The sequence below is a fragment of the Nannobrachium achirus genome (assembly GCF_963921795.1).
Source record: "Nannobrachium achirus genome assembly, chromosome: 19".
Taxonomy (NCBI): Eukaryota; Metazoa; Chordata; class Actinopteri; order Myctophiformes; family Myctophidae; genus Nannobrachium; species Nannobrachium achirus.
In genome coordinates, this window is record NC_137826.1 from 56,413,405 (window position 1) to 56,440,472 (window position 27,068).

General features: G+C 42.5%; 1 protein-coding gene across 2 annotated transcripts in view; it reads left to right on the top strand.

Annotated features, from left to right (window-relative positions):
• The window catches only part of pof1b (POF1B actin binding protein), a 49,478-nt gene extending 23,097 nt beyond the window's left edge, over positions 1 to 26,381 (top strand). Inside the window, exons 4-14 of one of the 2 annotated variants that reach the window (XM_080749687.1) lie at positions 3,733 to 3,983; positions 10,965 to 10,998; positions 13,747 to 13,821; positions 16,112 to 16,204; positions 17,915 to 18,028; positions 18,753 to 18,905; positions 19,985 to 20,119; positions 21,378 to 21,512; positions 23,613 to 23,683; positions 24,127 to 24,241; positions 26,079 to 26,381. In XM_080749687.1, coding sequence (XP_080605813.1) covers positions 3,733 to 3,983; positions 10,965 to 10,998; positions 13,747 to 13,821; positions 16,112 to 16,204; positions 17,915 to 18,028; positions 18,753 to 18,905; positions 19,985 to 20,119; positions 21,378 to 21,512; positions 23,613 to 23,683; positions 24,127 to 24,241; positions 26,079 to 26,099 — 1,197 coding nt within the window. In that variant the 3' untranslated portion in view covers positions 26,100 to 26,381. The remainder of the gene's footprint in view (positions 1 to 3,732; positions 3,984 to 10,964; positions 10,999 to 13,746; positions 13,822 to 16,111; positions 16,205 to 17,914; positions 18,029 to 18,752; positions 18,906 to 19,984; positions 20,120 to 21,377; positions 21,513 to 23,612; positions 23,684 to 24,126; positions 24,242 to 26,078) is intronic. The other variant, XM_080749688.1, reaches the window with a different exon arrangement.
• Positions 26,382 to 27,068: the final 687 nt, after the last annotated feature.

The following is a 27,068-nucleotide window of genomic DNA, read 5'->3' on the forward strand; positions in this document are numbered from 1 at the left end:
GGCTAAAGCCTATTGACGTCACACACACACACACACACACACATACACACACACACACGCGCGACGGCGACGTGGCGTGACATTGCAAAAATACGTTATTTCTCATAACATATTATATGTCTGCATGTTTACGTTAGTGCAAAATGGTATTAAAACGTGAAGAAACGGCACTATTTCATAGTTTATTAAAATAATACGAGTCAAGTCTGACTCCGCCATGACAGTTTTCACGGACCAATCAGAGTCCACTAGACTCTCACGTGGGCAGAGGACACCAATCAGAGTCCACGAGTGAGTCTTACGTGAGCTCAAGAGCTCTGTTTGGAGGGGGCTGGGACCGGAGCATAGAGTTCACGTGCCCCAAGCATACAACCCTGATTGGCCCATTCAATGCGCCCGCTCTTCGGGCGCCTTCGAAATGGATTAAAATGTGTGCAGCTTCAGTCCACACTACAAACCACCCACCAGCAGGGGGGGGTGATGTGCGGACTGAAGTGTCAGGCTAGCATATCGCATGTGTGTCGCAACTTCAGGACCTCAAGTTCCCAGGACCTTTATGTGTTGGCATTAATGTCTTACTGCACCAGGTGCTGTTTACATTTCTGACTAATAAAGTATTCAATCAATCAAAAACAGTAGTTAGACAGGTACCAGGGCGCTCTCCCTCTGAGTAGCTTAAAGACCCATCCATTGATGTTTGCTGAACCGTGTCTTCCACCCTGAGCCATCACAAACTAGCACAGTGTGTAGGAATGTGGTGCAAAAACTAAGCGTGATGAAAATGCATAATCTTACAATAAATGCGAGAAATCTCTGTGTGTATGTATGTATGTACTGTATGTATGTATGTATGGTATCCTCTTATCTTGAGAACCGTTCGTCCCTCCGGCTTCAAATTCGGCACGCGCGTTCCCCGCCGCAGCAGGTAGTGCAGTGCCCGGCCTCAACCCGACCCGATATGTGGTTCTCCGGAACGGGCGCGAAACATTCGGAATCTCTGTATGCGGAGCTGATGTCTGACATCAGGGTATTCCGGAACCGGCACTGTGTCTGCAGAGATCTCCAGTGATGTTAATAGGTTTTCAAAGTAATGGGTCCCGGGACCCACAGGTGGTCATTCGAATGAGTCCCAGAAAAAAATTATGGGTCCCCAATTTGGGTCCCCATTTTATTTATTTTTTGCATTGTGAGCTTTTAGATCGGCTATTTATATTTGCCTCTATCTTATATTATTTTACAATTAGGCTAATGTTTGGACATTTTTGATAGTATAGTTTTAGCTTGTTGATTACTTTGGTGCAATAATGGTCTTTTTTTTATTTTCTTGGGGTAATAAAAAGGTAACTTATAAGTACAATTTAAGGTACTTTTACTTTACTGGAGTATTTCCAATTTTCATTACTTTTACTTCTACTCCACTACATCTCAGAGGCAAATATTGTACTTATTCCACTACAATTATTTGAAAACTTTACTAGTTACTTTGAAAAGTATAGCCTACATAACCACTTCAGCCATGGCTATTTTCAAAGGATATTATTTGGTAACATGTGATACAGAATAATTGTGCATAATGAGTACTTTTACTTTTAGTCCTAAAGTGTAGCCTATACTTTTACTCAAGTACATTTTGAATTCCGGACTTTAACTTGCAGTAGAAGATACTTTTACTTAAGTAAAACATTTGAGTATACTTCTGTGTATGGAGAGACCACTCGACGTAATACTATGAGAAAGTGGAGCGCTCCGGAGAACGGCTGTTGTAAATCACAGATAATTAGTTTCTCCGCTTTGAAAATCAGACGTCTTTTTATGACTTAATGAGTTTATGACCCTCTGCCAGCCTCACTGACTGTGCCTCAGAAGAGCAGCCACGGCAGTAGCTTTAGCATGTAGCTAAACGTAGCAGCATCACATCAGAGTGACAGAGAGAGCACGTTCATGCTGCTGCAGTGCAGAGTGCGGTGGCTCCGCTGCATGCAGAAAGAGACAGACAGACGGCAGACAGTTTCTGGCGAGGATATTAATGAAACGAAATGCTGTTTGCGACACGTTCATTCCGCGGGGACCCTGACCGCGACGCTGTTGTTTTGCCAGTGTAGAGACGTCACGTTTCTGCGCCGTCAGTTGCACACGTTCTGTGGGGGAACCCCTTTTGGTGTATCACCTAACATGCTGTGCCACTATGGTCAGAGAGCGGCCCGGTGCTACGCTAAAACTCAGGCACCCATTGAATTCTGTGACCATCTACGGGCACACAGAATGGCGTCGGTGGACGATAGAACGCACTGTTGTTAGTTCTATCGTCTGTTTTAAGACTTTCTACGTGGATTTTATTTGTGTTAAAGTAGGGTTAAAGCCATACTGTGTAAGTTGCCCAACTAGTGGTCATTAGCCCTATAGCAAACCGCGGTCGCGTCCGCGTCTTTCGTCCGTTTTTCGTACCTTCAGACCCCCGCGTCTGCCTCCACCTCGCTGAGATCTATCTTTTAAGGGGTCCCTTGTTCCTGTGCGTTCAGTAATTCCAGAGATACGGACTCCTTCACCCTGCCTGGTAGGCGAAATTACCTAGAGAAGGGATGGTACAAACGGGCGACAACAAATATGGCTGCCATAGCGACCCCACTTCAAGATGCGCTGTGATTGGCCGGCAGTTGTATAACCCTCGCTGTGATTGGCCGGTAGTGTGATGACGCAATTTTGGCGCGAGATCCGGTCCACGGCAAGGATCTCAGTTTACATATAGAGAAGGCTTTACAGGCTGAAATTCACGGCGCGGATCTTCTAAAACTTTTGTGATTTAATAGTTAGGAGAATTTTAAGATTTGTTTTATAAAAAAAGTTACATAGTACAACTTTAAGTAGCATGCCTTCACCCATGAATAATGGTGGCGTCTGTGGACTTTTTAAAATATTTTTTTTTTCGCGACGTGGTAAATTATTTTGACGTGGACTCCAATGGAGGCGATGCGTCCGTGGGACCCCAGGGCAATGACGTGAATGCGTCTCTAGGCAACGTGAATGCGTCAGAGACGCGGGACGCGCACGTAATGACGTCACTGGATCTCCATATATGGGCATAAAATGTACACAGACAGACAGATACACATAGCTCCATATATGGCCATAAATGGACACAGGCAAATGACAACAGGTATAATGGGGTTTGCATTAAAGGGTGGGGCATTCATTCCCTATTTACATCGTTGCCGAGTAGGCCGGTCCCCGACTAGACGCTCGGCCGCCCGACAGACAGATACAGAGATCTCCATATATGGGCATAAAATGGACGCAGACAGACAGATACAGATATCTCCATATATGGGCATAAATGGACACAGGCAAACAGATGGTCAAAACGGGTCCTATGACAACAGGTATAATGGGGTTTGCATTAAAGGGCGGAGCATTAATTCCCTATTTACATCGTTCCCGAGTTGGCCGGTCCCTGACTAGACGCTCGGCCGCCCGAAGGGCGTCTTCTAGTTTATTTTAATCCCAGTGTTTTTTTCTGTAATTAATTAATCAAAATGTATCTGTTTTTGATATTCTTTATTTCCACTTTGAAATTGCCCTATAATAAATAAACCTTTTTGCACTCATCTCTCTCTCTCTCTCTGTCCACTAGGTGGTGCTAGAGGAGCAGCAGGTGGAGCAGGAGCCAGAGGAGGTGGTGGAGGTGGAGGAGGTGGAGATCGTTCACTCATCTCTCTCTCTCTCTCTGTCCACTAGGTGGTGCTAGAGGAGCAGCAGGTGGAGCAGGAGCTAGAGGAGGTGGTGGAGGTGGAGGAGGTGGAGATCATCAGCGTGGTGAGACCCGCCGTGGTCCAGCGGGTGATAGAGCGGCGGGAGGAGGCCTCCATAGCGCCCCCTCTGGACAAGATGGACACGCGCTTCTTCGGGGAGCTGTTGGCCGAGGTTTACCGCAAGAACTGTGACCTGCACTCTATCATCTCTGAGCACGTCACCAAGATACGAGGACGGTAAGCAATGATAATAACACTAGTTAAAGTTGCTATAAGCAGTTTTCTGCTGACATAAGCAGGAAACATGCAATTGCTTATTTTTTTATTTTTAAAGCCATTTTCTAAAAAGATCTAGTCACTGTGTTGCTTCTAGGAGCCGCAGTCTGCCTCCAAAACTGTTATTGCCAGACCCATGAAATGGGTAGGCCTACATAAGCAAATGTCGGTCCGGGTTTTCTATATAAAGGGTATATATGATGATGACATGATGATGACATGCCTACAAAAGGCATGATGTCATAAATGATGATGACAGACAGGGGGTCTGGCACAACCAGGTTGACCTGGTCTAGTTTTATCTGTAAGAGGCTCTGTCACTAGCAGCTCATTGGTGCATGAACCAGCCGACCGGGGCTAAAAGGATTGACAGACAGGTCAACCAATCCGAACAAGAACAAGAGGCGGTCCTGACCTGCCAAATAAGCAGACCAATGACAGAACTTCTCATAGATAAAAAATAATAGTTTTGGAGGCAGATTGTGGCCTCAGGAAGTGTCACAGACATAACATTTCTTTAGGATGCACATTTAGCCGTCTGAATATAATAAAATATAAAAAATAAAAATAAGCAATTGCATATTTCCTGCTTATGTCATCAGAAAACCGCTTATAGCAACTTTAAGCCTCTATCAGAGTCCAGGGTGAAGAGCTATCACCTCACCTCGGTGTAGTTTTCTAGCTGTATAACAAAGTCTAAGTGATAGCTACCGCGGTGAGGTGATAGCTTTTCACCTTGGACTATGATAGAGGCTTAAGACGCCCTAAGGGCGAGAAGCGACATCGCGCTGAAGAGACTGACACAATATGTCCATATAAGGGCATTCCCATTCTATAATAAATTGAAAAAACAAAAACAAAAAAAACATCAGGGATCTCCATATATGGGCATAAAAGGGACAAGGGCGGAATTTGCAAGTGTGACTTGTGTCGCGACAACCACACTAGTTGTCATGAGACTGACACAATATGTCCATATTTGGGCATTCCCAAATATGGGCTTAATATTGATGACATCAGGGATCTCCATATACATTAGGGAGTGTTCGTCTAATACTTAAGGTGGGTATAGTCCATAGCGAGGGGGGGTTCTCAAATAATAATTTGATTGTCAGGGGGGACCATGACTTTTTTATTTTGGCTGGAGGGGGGTCCATGCAACTTTAATTTGTTGAATTTTGTATTAAAAAAATGTTTTCTTTTGTTATTTTTCATACGTGTTTACTCCCTTATATTTATCAAGTTCCCCCTGATTAACTTGGTATATTCCGCTTCTGTAACGCATTCATTGGGCGCAGTCGGCGACTCGGCGGCAGTCGGCGCTGACAGTGCAGTGCTTCGAGTTTGTGTTGCGTTCTACAAAAGTGATTGTGAAGCGAACAGAAGAACCAACACAGGGCTTTACACACGAGTGCTGCAGTATATCCTATACGTATATTAATTAGGCCTACTTTAAACCATACAGCTTTTGGTAGGCTGTATAATAACTTGAATAATATGAATGCCATATTAATTTCGTATCGGCATTGCCAGGGTGGCATTGCGCACTAGGCTAAAATACCTAGCCTATAACGTTCTCTACAATAAGTAATTGTAGATGATAGTTATATCTATCAAATATGGTTTTATATAGCAAATCAATGTCGGGAAATGTCCATTTTGGGAGCGCACTGCATGGCGCACTGGTAGATCAGCCAACGTTATACATCTTTAGATGTAGAGGGACACAATACAGTCCATGGAAGTGGGGCTTTCCAAGGAAGAGGTGACGTTTTATTTGTTTTAATCGCTTCATAATTGACCGAGCCATGATGAACTTAAACCAGAAGAACAAAACGTAATCCTGTAGGCAGGATTTTTTTGCTCTCTCGCTTTCTCTCTCCATCTCTCTCTCGCTCTGTTCCAAATCATGTCCAAATGGAGACGCTCCATGCGCGGAGCGCAGAGAGAGACACACACACACACAGAGAGAGAGAGAGAGAGAGAGAGAGAGAGAGAGAGAGAGAGACGTTATCTTGCTAAAGTAGTTGCTGTTTGGTTTATTGCAAGATTTTGCGAGTCTGCTGGCAGCCGCTCGTTTTATTTTTGATCGCCCGTTTCCGACCGCAGGTAAATAGGGCTAGGCTACCCTGCTTGGTCACCGCCTGGTTACATTGTGGTTGAACTTGAAGAATTAATATTCACAGGGAGATGGAGGATGCATTATTAGTCAGCTTGGATACATAGGCTACATGTCCCGTGGACAGACGTGGACTAAGCAAGGCTTGTTGCGGTTGACAAAGTGGAGCAAACCCTATATGCAAGAATGTTGCAACTTCTTCCCTCCCATAATTCGCACTGACTACCGAATTATGTATGAGAATGTGGCCTGAGACTGAAATGTAGGCAAGCAGTCATATCTGTCAAATATTGTTAGTTCAAGGCAACAACAAAGCTTTTCGGCAGGGAAGGAGGTATAGGAGAAACAGCTTGGTTTTAAACTATGATTTTAGATTTTATATCTGTTCACAGTTGCTCAATCTTTCTTTTGTTTTGAGTGTTGTGGAACCAAATGGACCCTTTCTGTATTAGTTGAGTACAAAGAGACCCACATTTAATCCCAAAAGCTTTCTTGTGGTCCTTTTAGTTGACCTATCCTATTGCCAAAATAAAATGCCTGGGTTTCCGAGGCTAATCTTGTATCAATGAACTGTACTGTTCTGTACCCTCAATCAATCAATCAATCAATCAATTGTCAAATAGGGTGCTATATTTTGTGTGTGTGTGTGTGTGTGTGTGTGTGTGTGTGTGTGTGTGTGTGTGTGTGTGTGTGTGTGTGTGTGTGTGTGTGTGTGTGTGTGTGTGTGTGTGTGTGTGTGTGTGTGTGTGCGTGCGTGCGTGTGTATATATATATATATATATATATATATATATATATATATATATATATATATATATATATATATATATATATATATATATAATATATATATATATATATATATATAGTTTATTGGGGAGGGGGGGGCATGCATTTTCTTCAAGTCACGCAGGGGGGATCACCCAAAAAAATCTGAAGGTTGGGGGGGGGGGGGGCAAGGAATTTTTTTTTAAAGTTACAATCTGTCAACCAGCCCCCCCTAGTGGATAATAAACGTACACTCCCTTATGGGCATAAAATGGACAAGGACAGCATGAATTTGCAAGTGTGGTTGCTTACGAATGAAAGGACGCACATGAGCTGTAGGTTTTCATAGTGAATACCTATGTTAACTCTTTTACTGCTTCTAACGTTAACGCTCGTCCCAATTCTGACCGTATCACGTTGCCAATACTAATTAACGCTTGTTCTTTTACCTTGATTGATCACTGTAAGCTGTTGAGGGGTCGCGCGGGTGTGTACAGTAAGAACAGCATAACGCTGCTCTCAAATCTCCACCACACGTACTGTAAACAATAATGGATTCCCAAATCACTTCCTGGCTGTATTCTGTGGACCTGATCTAGAAAATGCATTTCTATGCTCTGAACAATGGAAAGTGGGGAGTGCCATTTCACATTCATTCATTGCCGTCAGTTTGGCTTGAGTACAGATATAAGTGTCCATTGAAAAAGATTTCGTTTGGAAATAATACATAGATAATTTTCTATAACATCGCAAAGGTAAGCTGTTTTTTGATGGCACCAGCACAAATAAATAAATACATATGGCAGTAGAACTGTTAATTAGAAAAGGTGATCGTCGGAGCTTTATTGTGGGCCAGCAATGTTCTGAATTCACCAATCAGGATGGATTATGAAAAATCTGACAGATCCGTCTAGAACTAGATCACATGACTATAAAGATAATGTGTACCGATTTGTGTGATGTGTGGACACAATCTGTAGGGATAATATCAAAAATTGTGTCTGCGACACATTGTGAGCTTGTAGATCAACTTTTTTTTGGCGCGTGACACCTAGCTGCAGCCGAGCATAAAACGACTTGGATCTCTTCTCCACTAGTCCCTCCCTAACATAAACGTCACTATATTTAGTCATAATTTCAGACATAGTTTTTATTTCGTTTTCGTCCGTGGAAAAAGGTAGTCGGCAAACATCTTTAGTCATAGTTTTAGTGGACAAAACAAACACTGGACAGCTGCAGTGCAGGTGATTTGTTGGTATTTAGGGAGTGCATCGTTTGGATTGGGCACCATGGGTTCACAATGTGCGCACATTGATTGCAATTAAAATGCATTCGATCTGAACACAACACTCACATTTTTGATTGATTGAATATGTAATTAGTCAGATGTGTAAGCAGCGCATGGTACAGTAAGACATTAAAAATGAAAGGATGACACATATAAGTCCTTTCCATTGTGGTCCTAACCGCGTTCAACTACTGAGGTGGCATTTTAAAGCCCTTAATCCGTCATTAATCCTGGGAAACGCAAGAAATGGATGTTAGACCAGTGGTTCAAACAGTTTCAGGCTGCCATTCCCCCAATTGGAATTGTAGGAATTTACATACACATTTAGTCTGACTCAGTTCCCACAGATTATGATTGTGGAAAATAGCAGATCTACAAGCTCACAAGTTGTGAGCTTGTAGACCTGCTATTTTCAAAATGTTTTCTTTTTTTTTCATTCCATTCCTTTTTTGAGGTCTTACAAGTCCTTAAAGCAGGGGTTTTCAAAGGGTGACGGGGCACCCTGGGGTTCCGTGACGTCAGTCCAGGGGTGCCGCGAGATCATTTGATAATATTTGGAATTCATTTGGACACTTGAAAAAAAAAGTATAATTTTAAACTTGAAGTACAAAGTTATTTTCAGTCAGTTCTAACCAAAATGGCTATTATCTCAACGTTTTCCTCGCAACATAATCACTAAAATATCGTCACTGTCGGGCAGAAACCTCGTATCTCCAAGTTTCAGATGTGATCGTCTTTTGGTAAATCAAATCCCTGCTTCATCATACAAGACTGTCGCAAAAAACTAGTGAAAACTAGTTTCACTAGTTTAGTACATAGATGATAAATACAAAACGAACGGTTTTGGGCATACAAGGTTTCCACCCGACAACGACGATATGCTATAAATATAAGGTGCTGGGAGTGAGAATTATAATGTAGGGGTGCCTCGGATTAAAACAATGTTCATGGGGTGCCCTGAGACAAAACAGTTTGGGAACCCCTGCCTTTAAGTGTCACTTCACTGTGATTGAGAACCAGTATGTTAGACAAGCTCTGATGAACCAGTATGTTAGACAAGCTCTGATGAGAACCAGTATGTTAGACAAGCTCTGATGAGAACCAGTATGTTAGACAAGCTCTGATGAACCAGTATGTTAGACAAGCTCTGATGAGAACCAGTATGTTAGACAAGCTCTGATGAGAACCAGTATGTTAGACAAGCTCTGATGAGAACCAGTATGTTAGACAAGCTCTGATGAACCAGTATGTTAGACAAGCTCTGATGAACCAGTATGTTAGACAAGCTCTGATGAACCAGTATGTTAGACAAGCTCTGATGAACCAGTATGTTAGACAAGCTCTGATGAACCAGTATGTTAGACAAGCTCTGATGAACCAGTATGTTAGACAAGCTCTGATGAACCAGTATGTTAGACAAGCTCTGATGAACCAGTATGTTAGACAAGCTCTGATGAACCAGTATGTTAGACAAGCTCTGATGAACCAGTATGTTAGACAAGCTCTGATGAACCAGTATGTTAGACAAGCTCTGATGAACCAGTATGTTAGACAAGCTCTGATGAACCAGTATGTTAGACAAGCTCTGATGAGAACCAGTATGTTAGACAAGCTCTGATGAGAACCAGTATGTTAGACAAGCTCTGATGAGAACCAGTATGTTAGACAAGCTCTGATGAGAACCAGTATGTTAGACAAGCTCTGATGAGAACCAGTATGTTAGACAAGCTCTGATGAGAACCAGTATGTTAGACAAGCTCTGATGAGAACCAGTATGTTAGACAAGCTCTGATGAACCAGTATGTTAGACAAGCTCAGATGAGAACCAGTATGTTAGACAAGCTCTGATGAACCAGTATGTTAGACAAGCTCTGATGAGAACCAGTATGTTAGACAAGCTCTGATGATTGAGAACCAGTATGTTAGACAAGCTCTGATGAGAACCAGTATGTTAGACAAGCTCTGATGAACCAGTATGTTAGACAAGCTCTGATGAGAACCAGTATGTTAGACAAGCTCTGATGAGAACCAGTATGTTAGACAAGCTCTGATGAGAACCAGTATGTTAGACAAGCTCTGATGACAAGCTCTGATGAGAACCAGTATGTTAGACAAGCTCTGATGACAAGCTCTGATGAGAACCAGTATGTTAGACAAGCTCTGATGATTGAGAACCAGTATGTTAGACAAGCTCTGATGATTGAGAACCAGTATGTTAGACAAGCTCTGATGCCAAGCTCTGATGAGAACCAGTATGTTAGACAAGCTCTGATGATTGAGAACCAGTATGTTAGACAAGCTCTGATGATTGAGAACCAGTATGTTAGACAAGCTCTGATGACAAGCTCTGATGAGAACCAGTATGTTAGACAAGCTCTGATGCCAAGAAATGCACCTCCTCCATTTACACTCGTTGCATGCCGTGCACACCGGGAAACATAAGATCTATAAGCTCACGACGTGTTGCAGCGTGATTCATTGCGAGCTTGTAGATCGGGCATTTCTGGAGCAAGTGAGTAACACATTTTAAGGACACATAATGAGCACGGAAGAGACGCACACACACACACACACACACACACACAGACACACACACACACACACACACACACACACACACACACACACACACACACACACACACACACACACACACACACACACACACACACACACACACACACACACACACACACACACACACACACACACACACACACACACCCTGCCCCTCCCCTCTTGTTCATTGTGTGTTTTCCTCTGGCAGGAAGCACCAGTTGGACCCCGGTGTCGACTTCAAGGTAACACTGCTGCTACACAACGTACACAACTACGCAACACCAACACACAATACTAGACGGCAACACGCAGGCACGCACACGCAGGCACGCACGCACACGCATGCACGCAGGCACGCACACACACACACACACACAAGCACATTTTACAATGTATCCATTTAGCAGATGCTCCTATCCAGAGTGCCTTACAGTAAGAAAGGTGTTAACACATGCATAGAACGCAGAGAGACAGCGTAGCGTCTCAGTAAACTATAGGATCATAGAATGCAGAGAGTCAGCGTAGCGTCTCAGTAAACTATAGGATCATAGAATGCAGAGAGACAGCGTAGTGTCTCAGTAAACTATAGGATCATAGAACGCAGAGAGACAGCGTAGCGTCTCAGTAAACTATAGGATCATAGAATGCAGAGAGACAGCGTAGCGTCTCAGTGAACTATAGGATCATAGAATGCAGAGAGACAGCGTAGCGTCTCAGTAAACTATAGGATCATAGAACGCAGAGAGACAGCGTAGCGTCTCAGTGAACTATAGGATCATAGAATGCAGAGAGACAGCGTAGCGTCTCAGTAAACTATAGGATCATAGAATGCAGAGAGACACTGTAGTGTCTCAGTAAACTATAGGATCATAGAATGCAGAGAGACAGCGTAGCGTCTCAGTGAACTATAGGATCATAGAATGCAGAGAGACACTGTAGTGTCTCAGTAAACTATAGGATCATAGAATGCAGAGAGACAGTGTAGCGTCTCAGTAAACTATAGGATCATAGAATGCAGAGAGACACTGTAGTGTCTCAGTGAACTATAGGATCATAGAATGCAGAGAGACACTGTAGTGTCTCAGTAAACTATAGGATCATAGAATGCAGAGAGACAGTGTAGCGTCTCAGTAAACTATAGGATCATAGAATGCAGAGAGACACTGTAGTGTCTCAGTAATCTATAGGATCATAGAATGCAGAGAGACAGTGTAGCGTCTCAGTAAACTATAGGATCATAGAATGCAGAGAGACAGTGTAGCGTCTCAGTAAACTATAGGATCATAGAATGCAGAGAGACACTGTAGTGTCTCAGTAAACTATAGGATCATAGAATGCAGAGAGACAGTGTAGCGTCTCATAGGATCATAGAATGCAGAGAGACAGCGTAGCGTCTCAGTAAACTATAGGATCATAGAATGCAGAGAGACACTGTAGTGTCTCAGTAAACTATAGGATCATAGAATGCAGAGAGACAGTGTAGCGTCTCATAGGATCATAGAATGCAGAGAGACAGCGTAGCGTCTCAGTAAACTATAGGATCATAGAATGCAGAGATACACTGTAGTGTCTCAGTGAACTAGTAGCAAGTAAACAATGAACCTATAGCATCTGTCTAAACTGTCTAAACATCAAATAATATCATGTACATTTTGAAGAAAAAAAACACACACAAAAATAACTAAGTAACAATGAGAACAAAAGCAGGCCCATCACAACAACACAACACAACAGCATTGTTCAATTTGTCTGTTCAATATGATGTGTCATTAACTGGGTCAAACTACCACACGCACACACACGCACACACACGCATGCATGCACACACACACACACACACACACACACACACACACACACACACACACACACACACACACACACACACACACACACACACACGCACACACACACACGCACACACACACACACACGGCTGGGTTCCAGGGGGTCCCCAGCGAAATGATTGATAGAAATATGAACCAAATGGACCCTTATGGGTCTGTAATTCTGGCAGTGTACAAATGGAACCAAATGGACCCTTACGGGTTCTGTATGTAACCATTCCATTTGTACACTGTCAGAGTTATGGTGGTCCGTGGTCTAATGCAGGGGTTCTCACATTGGGGTCCCGGGACCCTCAGGGGACCTTGAGTGGATTCCAGGGGGTCCAGGCTTAAAACGAACGGTGGCCGAGCCTTTGCAGTCGTTGCTCCCACTCTATGGAAAGAGAGAAAGGATGGGAAACAAGTACTGTATTTTAAAAACCCATTTGATGATTAGCACTTTATTTTACGACGTTCTTATCTTGTTAGTTGCGTAAGCTGAATGTTTATTGCTTTCAATCGTATTGCTCTGTTTGTCTTAACTTCATTGTTTTACATTGTGTGCTATAAAAGTACAGCATTTCTGAAAGGTGCTACAGTATATGTATTACTTTCTTACTTGCAACTACAAACAGCAGACACTAGCCCCATTTCCACTGTAGGGCCAACCCAGAACTAGAACCAGAACCTTCCAGAACCAAGAACTTTCCAGAACCTGTGAAGTTACGGGACCAAGTTCTGCTTACGTTTCCATATAACCAGAACTAACCGGGAAGGTCCCAAAAAAAGAGCAGCAGCGCTGCTGGCCCCGCCCATAGGTTCCCAGAACTCAAGTTTAGTTCTACCTCAGGAGCAGGACCTAAAAAAGGTTCCAAGAACCTCCTCTGGAACCGGGCTGTGTGCAATGGAAACAAAACCAGAACCAAAAAAATAGTTTCAGGTTCCTGAACGTTCTGGTTCCACCTTGCAGTGGAAAAGGGGCTTTAAATGTAGTCCAGGAGTCTTCATGTGGATATTAAGTTAGACTGTGCATGTAGTTGGCTTACACTGACACCTAGTGGTCAGTCTCCTTCATAGCACAGAAGTTAGGACAGTGTGCATATTCATTGTGTATGTGTATGTGTGTGTGTGCGTGCGTGCGTGTGTGCGTGCGTGTGTTTTCAGGAAGAGGAGGTTGAAGCTCTGATTCCCAGAGGAGCTTCTGAACTTACTAAACAACAGATCAGATACCTGCTGCAGGTCAGTGACACGCACGCACGCACGCACGCACGCACGCACGCACGCACGCACGCACGCACGCACGCACACACACACACACACACACACACACACACACACACACACACACACACACACACACACACACACACACACACACACACACACACACACACACACACAATTCTTGGCCATCTGGCCAGTGATGTATATCGATGACATCAGGGATCTTCATGTATGGGCATAAAAGGGATTCTGGGGAATACCCATATAATGGACTTTTACATAGGTGATGTCACCTGTGATATCACCTGTGATGTCACAGTGATGTGTCAAGGGAACCAACCCGTAAAAATGTGTACACATGGCTTCACGGGGACAAGCTGAGACATTTCTCATGGTAAACAATAATCGTTTGGTATGTTGATGTTTTATTCCAACTCGTACCGCGACTAGCCATAATAAACTACCGTAATTGATTCACATTATTAGGAAAATAACATTACGTCATGTTGTAGTCTGTTGTAGTCATCAGGCGGCCGGTCTTCCTGTGGTCTTAAGTGTTCCAATTGAATCTACAACAACAACAAGAAAAGAGAGACCGTTTTGTCAACATGTTATGTGAGATGATGAGCGTGACGTCTAAGTCAACATATTCTGAGCATGCAGAAGCATGCAAAGTCTGGACAATGATTCCTTTACAGTTTACAGTTTAGGGTTTTAATCCAAAGCGATTTACAATAAGCAGGCAATATAATAAGCAAGATAAGCTGCATTTCTTTAAACCCTGCCATGAGCATCGCACATGTTTTCATTTTCCATTTTGAATGCTGCCATACCCTTCACTATCACATCAATCACGCTGAATCTGTTTTGACTGTGCAGTTGATTGAGGCAAACCTTCAACATAAATCACCCTGTTGTTCCAAAACTTTCTCATCAACACAGTGTATAATTTACAGGCATTTAGCAGACTCTTATGCTGAGTGACTTGCAATAATAACGGTGAACACATGCATACTGTAGAATGCAGAGAGACTACAGTATGTAGTTCCTTAATAACCATACTGTAGAATGCAGAGAGACTACAGTATGTAGTTCCTCAATAACCATACTGTAGAATGCAGAGAAACTATGTAGTTCCTCAATAACTAGAGGTCCTAGGATCACAGGTAAACCATGGACCTGGCATCTGTCTTAAATAACCTGCTATCTACATTCTTAACATTGTGGTAAGATAAATTCACTAGTGTGTATATCTGTTCACCTTGTTTGACCTATAGTTTAGTTCAGGGGTGGGCAATTATTTTTTCCATGGGGCCACATGAGCAACAAAGAATATGGTGGAGGGGTGAGCCAAAAGGCAGTGTTCCCCACAAGATGTGCTCCCCTCAAACTAAACACACGACTTTACCTCCGACTTTAGTAAAGAAAATTGTCCAATTCTTGTTGAAAACCTGGCATTTGGCATCGACTTTTCTTTTTTTAGCCACTTTAGACATTTTTGATGGGTATGGTAAGGCAGGTGTTATTGAGACAACATCCAATGATCACACACACGTGCTGATGTACGCATTGCGTCCATATGTACGTGAATAAAAAACATAAAAATAAAAGAAATTCAGCTTTAGTCCATGCATGAGGTAAAATGAGAAAATGTGTTTATTTTGTAATTTGCCATTAACCCTACAAGGGCCAGTCAGAGTGAACCAAAGGGCTGCATACGGCCCCCGGGCCGCACAATGCCCAGGTCTGGTTTAGTTGGTAGGATTCACCCTGTCCTACCACCTGAATGCAGCAGCAGACATCGACTCCTCAGCCAATCAAGATCAGTAAACTGAACTCTAATATCACAGTACAATGTGTTTCAATTAAGACTGTGTCTGTTGAGGGGCACGGTGGTGCAGTGGTTAGCACTTCGCCTCACAGTTGGAAGGTCCTGGGTTCGATTCCCGCCGGGGGAAGCTGTGGGCGCTGGGGGCGTGTTCCTCCACCCGCGTCATCAGCACCCACACCCTAGGTGGGGTTGGCGATAGGGCCTCTCTGTGGTGAGTTTGCATGTTCTCCCCGTGTCTCCTTGGGCATAGGCCCTCACACAAAAACATGCAGTAGTCCTGGTTTCTATACTACCTCCCCCTAGCCAGCCGGGTGCTCCCCAATGTCCCCTGGTGCGGCAGGGGGAGAGCGGAAACCAGGACTACAGGTTAGGTAGTCACCGGGTGAGAAAAATGGGTTGCAAAAATTGTGGGATAAAAAACATTTAAAAAAAAAAGACTGTGTGTGTGTGTCTGTCTGTGTGTCTATCTCTCAGACTCGTCTAACAGCAGACAGGTCGATGCGTCTCTTGTTGTCCACATTCAGCAACCTGAGAGAAGAGCTGTCTCACCTCACTGGAGACCTGAAGGTAACCTTCACATGGCACCACACCACACTAGCCTGATTTCAGACACTGCGCTGGGGAGCTTGAGTCTGAAGTTGTCCCCATTGTAAGAGATGTCAAAGGGGAGGGGATTTAAAATGTGAAATTCCCAATCACAAGACATCTGGTGGGAGGGGTTGTGTTTGACTTGTGTACACAAAACATTCCCTCCCCCTCCCCTCTATGACAGGCATTGTCTTTGATGTTTCATTGATTAGAGAGAATCACTAACGAGCTTGTATGGCTCAATCACTGACTGCAGTTCAGAACCCTTTTGAAGTTCAAAGGGATCAATTAAGAAGGTGAGCCACCCCTCCCTCCGCTGTTTCTGTTGGTTTTCAAAAGTTAGACCCACCCCTCCTCGGTCTTGCATTGATTTCATTGGTTGGTGCGCCAGATCGGCCAGGACACCGACAGAAAGAGGCGCGTCATATGACACCTCCAGACCAAGAGAAGCAGTCCACTCAGAGAGTGGACTCAAAACTGAGTATACTCCTAGACTCTAAAAAAGATTAATGTTGTAGTCAAAGAAAAGAGCTTTCTTCGAAAACGAAAACAAGTTGCCACAATTAACCCATTTAGAACGGGGTACACATTTTGTGTTTCATTATTTTATGCTTTAACTATTGAAAAATAGCAGATATACAAGCTCACAGCGCGGGACCGAGTGCCGCGCTGCGAGCTTGTAGATCTGCTATTTTTTTTAAATCATGAAAATTAGAATTTTGACCCGATTCTATAAGTGTCTTTTGAATCCTTCAAAGGTTTTTTGAAAACCCCATGTTTCTATGTCAGCAATCTAGCCAGCCATCGTCAAAGAAAAGGTCCTTTTCACTTAACTGGAGCTCAGTTCGTCTGTTCTTGAGAGACCACTATGTCAGTGGTTCTCAAACCTTTTCATGTGAAGGACCCCCAAAATGATATTTATTTGGCCACGGACCCCCATCTCAAAATATTTAGTTCCAGGGACCACCCAGAAGCAAAATTTGAGTTACAAACGTTCGCTTTGAAAATACATATCTTCAAAGATTTGCTCACATGTTCACACAGCGCGGCACTCGGTGCCGCGCTGTGAGCTTGTATATCTGCTATTTTTCACTGGTTAAAGCATTCAATAATTTTAGGTCTAAAATTTAACAGAAACCACCTCCTGCCTTCATGGAGAAATGGTTGGACACTTTGTTTATTATTATTTTTCATGTTTGAATTAGTTTTTTGTCTGCTGTAATTGTTTTGCTGTGCAGCATTTGGGTCAGCCTTTGATTGTTTTTAAAATGCTTTAATGGTAAATGGTGCATTTATATAGCGCTTTTATCCAAGGCGCTTTACATAGATTGTGCATTACATTCACCCATTCACGCACACATTCATACACCGGTGGCAGAGGAAACCATGCAAGGCACCAACCTACTCACCGGGAGCAATTAGGGGTTCAGAGTCTTGCCCAAGGACCCTTCGACACTAACTCAGGGGGAGCCCGGATTCGAACTGGGAACCCTTCGTGCTCTAATAACAGTTTCTCTACCCCTGAGCTATGCCACCCTTTTAAATTGTCTGTCTGTCTGTCTGTCTGTCTGTCTGTCTGTCTGTCTGTCTGTCTGTCTGTCTGTCTGTCTGTCTGTCTGTCTGTCTGTCTGTCTGTCTGTCTGTCTGTCTGTCTGTCTGTCTGTCTGTCTGTCTGTCTGTCTGTCTCAGCGGTTGGAGAGTGACAAGGAGTCTCTGGAGAGAGATCTCAGTTTTAAGGCTGATCAGGCGGTGCAGTATGATCGCCTCCTAGAGGCCCTGCGAGAGAACAACAGGCAGCTGCAGGTAAGTACTCTGTGTGTGTGTGTGTGTGTGTGTGTGTGTGTGTGTGTGTGTGTGTGTGTGTGTGTGTGTGTGTGTGTGTGTGTGTGTGTGTGTGTGTGTGTGTGTGTGTGTGTGTGTGTGTGTGTGTGTGTGTGTGTGTGTGTGTGTGTGTGTGTGTTAACTATGGCACTACATATGTCAACTAGGGCATTAACGACTTGTGATTTTTGAAAGTCGACTCGACTCAGTAAAAAGTTGAGTTGAAGTCGACTTTATCGTTTGATGATGTCATCACATCACAGAGACTCCCCAATTATTTTGGGGGGTCCCTAGATGATTAACTTAATGTGAAACATTGTTTTCCCACTCAACTGTAAGCGTTGTGAGATCGGCTATTTCCACAATGGAACCGTGTTATACCAAATGTAACACCTCAATTCTTAGTGCTCGTCAGGGTAGGGGTCCCCAGTTAAAATATGATTATTCTGGGGGGCGCAGCCTGAAAAGGTTGAGAACCAGTGTAATATTGGATCATTCCGTCCTTGACAATAAGGAACCCTACTGTTTGAATGCTGTACAGACGCACACATGGAGCAAAAATAATGATAGAAAAAAATACAAAGGATTTTTTTTTTTCAACTTCGACTTTCGACTTTCTCTGGTGGGAGTTGACTTGTGTAATGAAGTCGACTTTTTCTTTAATGCTTTTTCGGTCATGCTAATCAAAGTGAAATTGTGCGTGCAGGCATCTCTGAAGGACAGCACGGCGACGTTAAGGTCGCTGGAGACAGAGTTGATGAGCTGCAGGTCGAACGATTCTGGACGAGAGTTTAGGATCAAAGAGCTGGAGGGAAACATCAGGACCATGGAGAGAGACAATGATCTGCTGAGACAGAAGGTACTGTCTGTCTGTCTGTCTGTCTGTCTGTCTGTCTGTCTGTCTGTCTGTCTGTTTAGTGTTACATATACTGTATAGCAGGTAATCATAATCATAACGCATCTTAGCCTTGTCTGTTTGGCCGAGTCACACCAGCCTTCATTAACGTTGGGACGAGTCTCGGTACATGTTAATGATCTGCTAATTAGGGTGGGTGTTAACGACATGCGTGTGAAGTAATTAACATAACGTGCATCCCATCAAACAATCACTAAAGGCCTGGATCCCGAGGCTAAACAATCACCAACACTGCTTGTAACGAACAAAGGATGGACAGTATAGCCTAAATGTGGTTGTTGTTGAACATATAGGATAGGCTTGAACAGTCATTTTCGGAGTTTATCCAAGTGAAATGAACTTCCCAATGACGCACTGAGCGCACACAAACATGCTGGTCGCTTAGTCCAATCAGGTCGCGGCTCATTTGTAAATGCCACGGTCAAGAGACAATCGTATTTCACTAACCTTCAGGTCTACTTTGAGGTCGAATAATTCGAATACAAAAAAAATCACTATTTGTGAATGCCCTAGTTACAATAGACTAGAGACACACAGTAAGCTAACCAAACACGTTGTTGTGAGCGTTTTGTGCTGTGTTCATATTGTTGTATTCCTCTCTACTGTCCAGTGTTCATATTGTTGTATTCCTCTCTACTGTCCAGTGTTCATATTGTTGTATTCCTCTCTACTGTCCAGTGTTCATATTGTTGTATTCCTCTCTACTGTCCAGTGTTCATATTGTTGTATTCCTCTCTACTGTCCAGTGTTCATATTGTTGTATTCCTCTCTACTGTCCAGTGTTCATATTGTTGTATTCCTCTCTGCTCTATGTTTTCATATTGTTGTATTCCTCTCTACTGTCCAGTGTTCATATTGTTGTATTCCTCTCTACTGTCCAGTGTTCATATTGTTGTATTCCTCTCTACTGTCCAGTGTTCATATTGTTGTATTCCTCTCTACTGTCCAGTGTTCATATTGTTGTATTCCTCTCTACTGTCCAGTGTTCATATTGTTGTATTCCTCTCTACTCTACACTGCAGCTGTCCAGTGCGTCCAGTCACAGTGCTTCCAGCAGCAACTCTCTGCTGGTGAAAACTGAAGCTCTGAGGAGACAGTATGAAGAGCAGCTGAACAGCATCAAGATGGACAGAGACACCGAAGTACAACGACTACAGGTTAGACACCACACCACCACATTCTGTACTGTACATGAAGTACAACCACTACAGGTTAGACACCACCAACACATACATGAAGTACAACCACTACAGGTTAGACACAACACCAACACATACATGAAGTACAACCACTACAGGTTAGACACAACACCAACACATACATGAAGTACAACCACTACAGGTTAGACACCACCAACACATACATGAAGTACAACCACTACAGGTTAGACACAACACCAACACATACATGAAGTACAACCACTACAGGTTAGACACAACACCAACACATACATGAAGTACAGCCACTACAGGTTAGACACCACCAACACATACATGAAGTACAACCACTACAGGTTAGACACAACACCAACACATACATGAAGTACAACCACTACAGGTTAGACACCACCAACACATACATGAAGTACAACCACTACAGGTTAGACACAACACCAACACATACATGAAGTACAACCACTACAGGTTAGACACCACCAACACATACATGAAGTACAACCACTACAGGTTAGACACCACCAACACATACATGAAGTACAACGACTACAGGTTAGACACCATGGAGGAAATTATGGTTGTTTCACATCAAACTAATCATTAAGGCGATGCCTCCTTCACACAAGCGGGTGGTTCTAGTTGCGGTGGAATAATCTGACCCGTTTTCTAAAACAAATACATTTGCTTTATTATCGCTGTTTTATATTCCAGTTCTGTGTGGAAGTAATCTTAAATTAGCTTAGATTAAATGAATGAATGATTGATTGATTGATTGATTGATTGATTGATTGAATACTTTATTAGAAGTTAGCATAGGAAAAGTGCAGTACAGTACAGTTCAGAATTCAGATATAAGGTCTACTATTACGATCTAAAACTTAAAAAGGACAATGGCTTGTTTAAATTGGGTTCCGCAAATACGCAAATCATAAAATCATAAAAGAGTGTGAATCAATGGCACAAAATAAACTGGTGTGTATGGACGTTAAGATTGTCTTTTATGCCGGTAGCCATGAAGATTTACAATCAGGCAAAATGGTCGCTCTGCTCGATCAATAGTCTACTTATCTGTGAAGTAACAACAGTTCATGACAGTAAGGTATCTAACTGACATGCTTACTGTTCTTGTATTTTGTCTGTGTTCATTATTGATGGACTGCATTCTCTGTCCTGTAACTGCAACTGAACTGCTGTGCTGCCTTTGACGATGAAGGTCTTTCTCTCTCTCTCTCTCTCTCAGTCTCAGGTGTCCAGACTCCAGTTGGAGGTGAAGTCATGTGATCGTTCATCTTCGGAGAAATCTCTTCAGCTGAAGATCTCTGAACTTCTGTCCATGTTGGAGCAACGACAGACCATAATATCCACCCAGGAAGCGGTCAGTAAAAACTAAGCTATGATGAATAAAACTATGATATATGGACAAATTCATCAACAAATAAAAAGCAGACTAAAATGTTTTGGATAGACTATATACTTGTCGAGAAGAGATCCAGTAGAACTTTATAATTGGATGCACATGGGTGCCACTCTCCGAAAATAGACGCAGATCTGCTATTTTCTGTAGCCGATCTACAAATCAGGCATTATGTATATTTAGTCATTATTTAGTCATAGGTTTTTGGTCATGTTTTTGCTCTGTTTATATTTTTTTTCAAAGGGTGCGTTCAGAAATGCACACCGGGTTTGTGCTCAGTGTAGTGAGTGCAGTAGCCTCAGTAAAACTATGCCTAAACCTAAACCTAACCTTAACCCTAACCTCAGTAAAACTATGCCTAAACCTAACCCTAACCTCAGTAAAACTATGCCTAAACCTAACCCTAACCTCAGTAAAATTATGCCTAAACCTAACCCTAACCTCAGTAAAACTATGCCTAAACCTAACCCTAACCCAAACCTCAGTAACTGTGACGCGGGTGATTATCTCACACACCCGGTGCGCATTCCCGAACGCACCCTTTGATACACTCGGACTGAAAAACCTGCAAAAAATACTCTCCCTTTCCACTTCCCTGACATCATCGATGGGCGAAACCAAGCTAATAGAAACGGCAGGCTTTCTATTCCTGCAAATTTAGCATGCTATAATGCAGTGGCTCACAAACTTTACAGACGTTTGCGCCGCGCTGTGAGCTTGTAAATCGGCTATTTTCACTACTTCTTAACTCATTTAGTGCCATTCGCGAGATGTCTCGCGAAATGTAATCTATTACAGTAGTGCCATTCACGGGATATCTCGGGAAAAGTAATCTATTACTGTAACGGCGAGTACATTACCGAGAAGAATGGCCGGAGGTCCGGAAACGAAATCCGTCGCTGATTTCGCATCATCACGGCTCCACGAGCACAAAATAGTCCCATCCATAACATTGAGGTGGATGGGGGATCTCATCTTTAATGTCCATTATCTCAAAACTACACTTTAGAAGCTAGGATGGAGGCAGATGCTCGCTTATGTTACACAGTTATAAAAGCTCCCGGTCGGCCATTACACAACTCCACGTGGACACGGAACGGTTCCAGCGCACGATCCGATGACGTCAGACCGGAAGTGATTCGCGTGTGGACTTCTGGCCTTCAAAATAAGACAACGCAATTGAATGGGACCTGAAGGAGGCACTTTGGACATTATAATCCGTTAATGTCTGGGGCTCAGAATGAGTTAATCTGTCTGCTGCGACCCACAAATGGATCCCGACCCACTGTTTGGGAAACTAGAGCTATAATGGAAGCATTGATCTGGTGTTAATAAACTAGAAACTAGTGCTATGATGGAAGCATTGATCTGGTGTTAATAAACTAGAAACTAGTGCTATGATGGAAGCATTGATCTGGTGTTAATAAACTAGAAACTAGTGCTATAATGGAAGCATTGATCTGGTGTTAATAAACTAGAAACTAGTGCTATGATAGAAGCATTGATCTGGTGTTAATAAACTAGAAACTAGTGCTATGATGGAAGCATTGATCTGGTGTTAATAAACTAGAAACTAGAGCTATAATGGAAGCATTGATCTGGTGTTAATAAACTAGAAACTAGAGCTATAATGGAAGCATTGATCTGGTGTTAATAAACTAGAAACTAGTGCTATGATGGAAGCATTGATCTGGTGTTAATAAACTAGAAACTAGAGCTATAATGGAAGCATTGATCTGGTGTTAATAAACTAGAAACTAGAGCTATAATGGAAGCATTGATCTGGTGTTAATAAACTAGAAACTAGTGCTATGATGGAAGCATTGATCTGGTGTTAATAAACTAGAAACTAGTGCTATGATGGAAGCATTGATCTGGTGTTAATAAACTAGAAACTAGAGCTATAATGGAAGCATTGATCTGGTGTTAATAAACTAGAAACTAGAGCTATAATGGAAGCATTGATCTGGTGTTAATAAACTAGAAACTAGTGCTATGATGGAAGCATTGATCTGGCGTTAATAAAACAAACATCTAGTTTGACCTCTGTGTGACCTTTAGGAGATCAAGAGACTGAAGCAGGAGAAAACGGACAGCTCCAAGAACGTTACCAAGACGACCATCACTAAGAGGTAAACATCCCATTATTCACCAGCCTCCTTAACTGTAACCACATTTTACTGTTACTGTAAAAAGTAACGAGATCACAGTTATTGTTATTGAACGTGATTATTATTGATTCATTGATTGATTGATTGAATCATTTATTTGGCAATCTTTTGAAAACAAGACAAGGTACATACAACATGCCGAGCAGCCCCGGCTGGTTTCACATCCAGTGCCAAAAAGGAACATTCCAAATAAGACCTTTTACGGCTTTGTTTACATTGGAAGTCCATAATGTACAATTCAATATTACTATTAATCTTTTCCTGAACATTTCAAATTTCTATGGAGAATGGAGTGTAGATTTAAACTCAGAAGTCAGAGAAGGTCACACAAATAGCAACTGTGTGTGTGTGCGTGTGTGTGTGCGTGTGTGTGCGTGCATGTGTGTGCGTGCGCGTGTGTGCAGGTACAGGAACCAGTACCCCATCCTAGGTCTCCTGGGTGACGACTATCTGGCCACGTCTCCCATCAAGGACCAGAAAACCATCGTCATCGAGAGGAGCGGAGAAATGATCAAACAGGTGAAACATCCCCCCCTGCTGGAGAATAACGCACACAACATCCACTGATTCCTTCTTCATTTTATAGCAGGGTAGCAGGATATACAGTAGCAGGATGCCAGGGTCAGATTTCTATTTATTAAGGCTGGGACTTTAACTGATTAATTGCGATTAATTAATTACAGAAAATTTATGCTGTTAAAAAAATTAACACATTTTAATCGCACTTAGTTTTTGCACCACAGAACCTTCAGTTTCGGGCATACCGATCATAGTGATGCACCAACCAAGAAGAGACAACAAACGCAAAGGGAGAAGTAGCCGCTCAGAGCGCTTTGTTGGCCCAGTGGATGCGAAATTTAGATTTAAAAAAACTCACTCGTTGATTCACTCGTACAACAAAATGTGTTTTACTTGAAAAAAAAAATGCTTCTCGGGTCAAATATTTATATGCGATTAAACATGCGACTAATTTCGATTAATTAATTACAAAGCGTCTGGTTAATTAGATTAACTTTTTTAATCGAGTCCCAGCCCTAGTATTTATTTATGTATGTTTCACTTTTGACAACTCGATCTGAACACATAAAACAATATGTTGTTGTTATGTTATGATACTCAACATTATCTTCATTATCCCACATATCGTCTCTGTCGGGTGGAAATCTCATACGTCCAAAACTTTTCAGGATTCAAATTCAAAAACGAAATAAACAGAAAATAAAATAAAAAATAAAAATAAAACAATTCACAGGAGGCCAGCAGTGATCACCCCATGATGTGCACTGCAATGTAGTTTCAAATGCACTGCATTGCAGGTGCTTTTTGAGAGTGAGAAAATAAGAAGACATGTGTGATCTGGGCAGCTTGCCCCAGGAAATGTGCCAATCTCAACAGGAAACAACGGTATATAGTATATGCTAGATCTATTTGATCTAAGACACCGTAGGCGTGTTCTCTCCTCCGTGTCACCAGCGCCCATACCCTAGGTCAGGGGTCGGCAACCCAAAATGTTGAAAGAGCCATATTGGACCAAAAAAACCCAAAACAAATCTGTCTGGAGCCGCAAACAATTATAAAAGCCTTATATATCGTTGTTGTCGGGTGGAAACCTTGTATTTATTTTGTATTTATCATTTACAAAATGAACTAAACTAGTGAAAACAGCCGATCTACAAGCACACAACGCCTCGCGGTGCGAGGCGTTGTGTGCTTGTAGATCTGCTGTTTTCACTACTTTGTGCGTCAGTCTTGTATGATGAAGCAGGGCTTCAGATACAAGCTTTCTGCCCGACTGTGACAATATATTAAAAGTCTATATTAGCTATATTAGCCTACTGTCAAAATGAGTAGGCTACAAATACATAATGAGCATTACATTTAATATTTATTCTACACATTTTTACAGCATTGGAAAGCGTCCTCCTACAGAAACCATATTAAAACAAAAAATATATATATTTTTTCCTTAATACATTTTTGAAAAAGCTCCAGGGAGCTACTACGGTGGTGCTAAGAGCCGTGGGTTGCTGACCCCCGCCCTAGGTGATATGGCAAAAGGGCCTTACTGTGTGGAGTTTGTATGTTCTCCCCGTGTTTTGAGGTACCCTAAAAAAAAAACTAAAAAAACGGTAATTCCACGCGCTATGTGAATTGGCACTGGGTGAAAAATGGGTTCCAAAAATATGTTAAAAAAAAAGAAAGAAAAAGAAAATCCGTGAATTCAAGGCTTCGTGGGGTGTTTAATTGATAGAAAATAAGACTATTTTTGGGTGAACTACTCCTTTAACTGTGTTTAGGTTGTGTGCCACAGTTATTGTGTATCAATAATGTGTGTGTCTGTTTCGTTCTAAAACAGGAAGTGATTACAACTCCTTAAAGAAACACCTCTTCTCCCCGACAGGAATGAACCAATCACACGGCAGCAAGAGGATCTAGCCCCCGCCCCTCCCCCTAGGTGGTGGGCGGGGTCAGCTGGTGATTGGTTGCATATGCTCAGTCAGTCCGTACTGTACATGGTGATTGGTGGTTTGAGTCAAATGTGCCTGATTGGTTGTTTAGGGTTTTTTGAAAATTAATATATTGATGCATGAATTTATCAACCAATAAGAAATCCCCTTTATTGTTATTAATGTTGTATTGTTGTTAATGCATGGAGGTGGAAGGTGGGGTGGGGGGGGGGGGGGGGGGGGGGGGGGTTGGAGCAAAGTATAGAGCTATGGCTGTGGTTCTCAAATGGTGGGTCGAGACCCCCAGGGGGGTCCCCTGATGATTCGCCTAATGTTCAACATTGTTTTATCACAGTAAAAACAGTAAACAAACCAACGTACATGTGTATACAGGGTTTCTATAGTGACAATTAAAGGACTTGTAATTGTTTTTAATACCTCAAAACTTTAAAATAAATAGAAATAAGACCTAAGAACAATTACTGCATCATAATTTGTCAACACACTATGCTAAAAAAAAAACTACTATTACATAAGAAACGGGCAATCTTTTTTTAAATAACCGATCTACAAGCTCAAACCACCTCGGCTATTATATAACATTTATCTGTGGAACAGAGTCAAACTAAATGTAAAGCCTCGGTTCATATGTTCATATGATTATTTTGGGGGGTCCCCAGCTCATATGATTATTTTGGGGGGTCCCCAGCTCATATGATTATTTTGGGGGGTCCCCAGCTCATATGATTATTTTGGGGGGTCCCCAGCTCATATGATTATTTGCTCACGACGAGCACTAAGAGTTCAGGCATTACATTTTGTATAACATGGTTCTATTGTGAAAATAGCAGATCTACATGCTCACAACGCCCGTCGTGAGCATGTAGAAGATAGTCTCT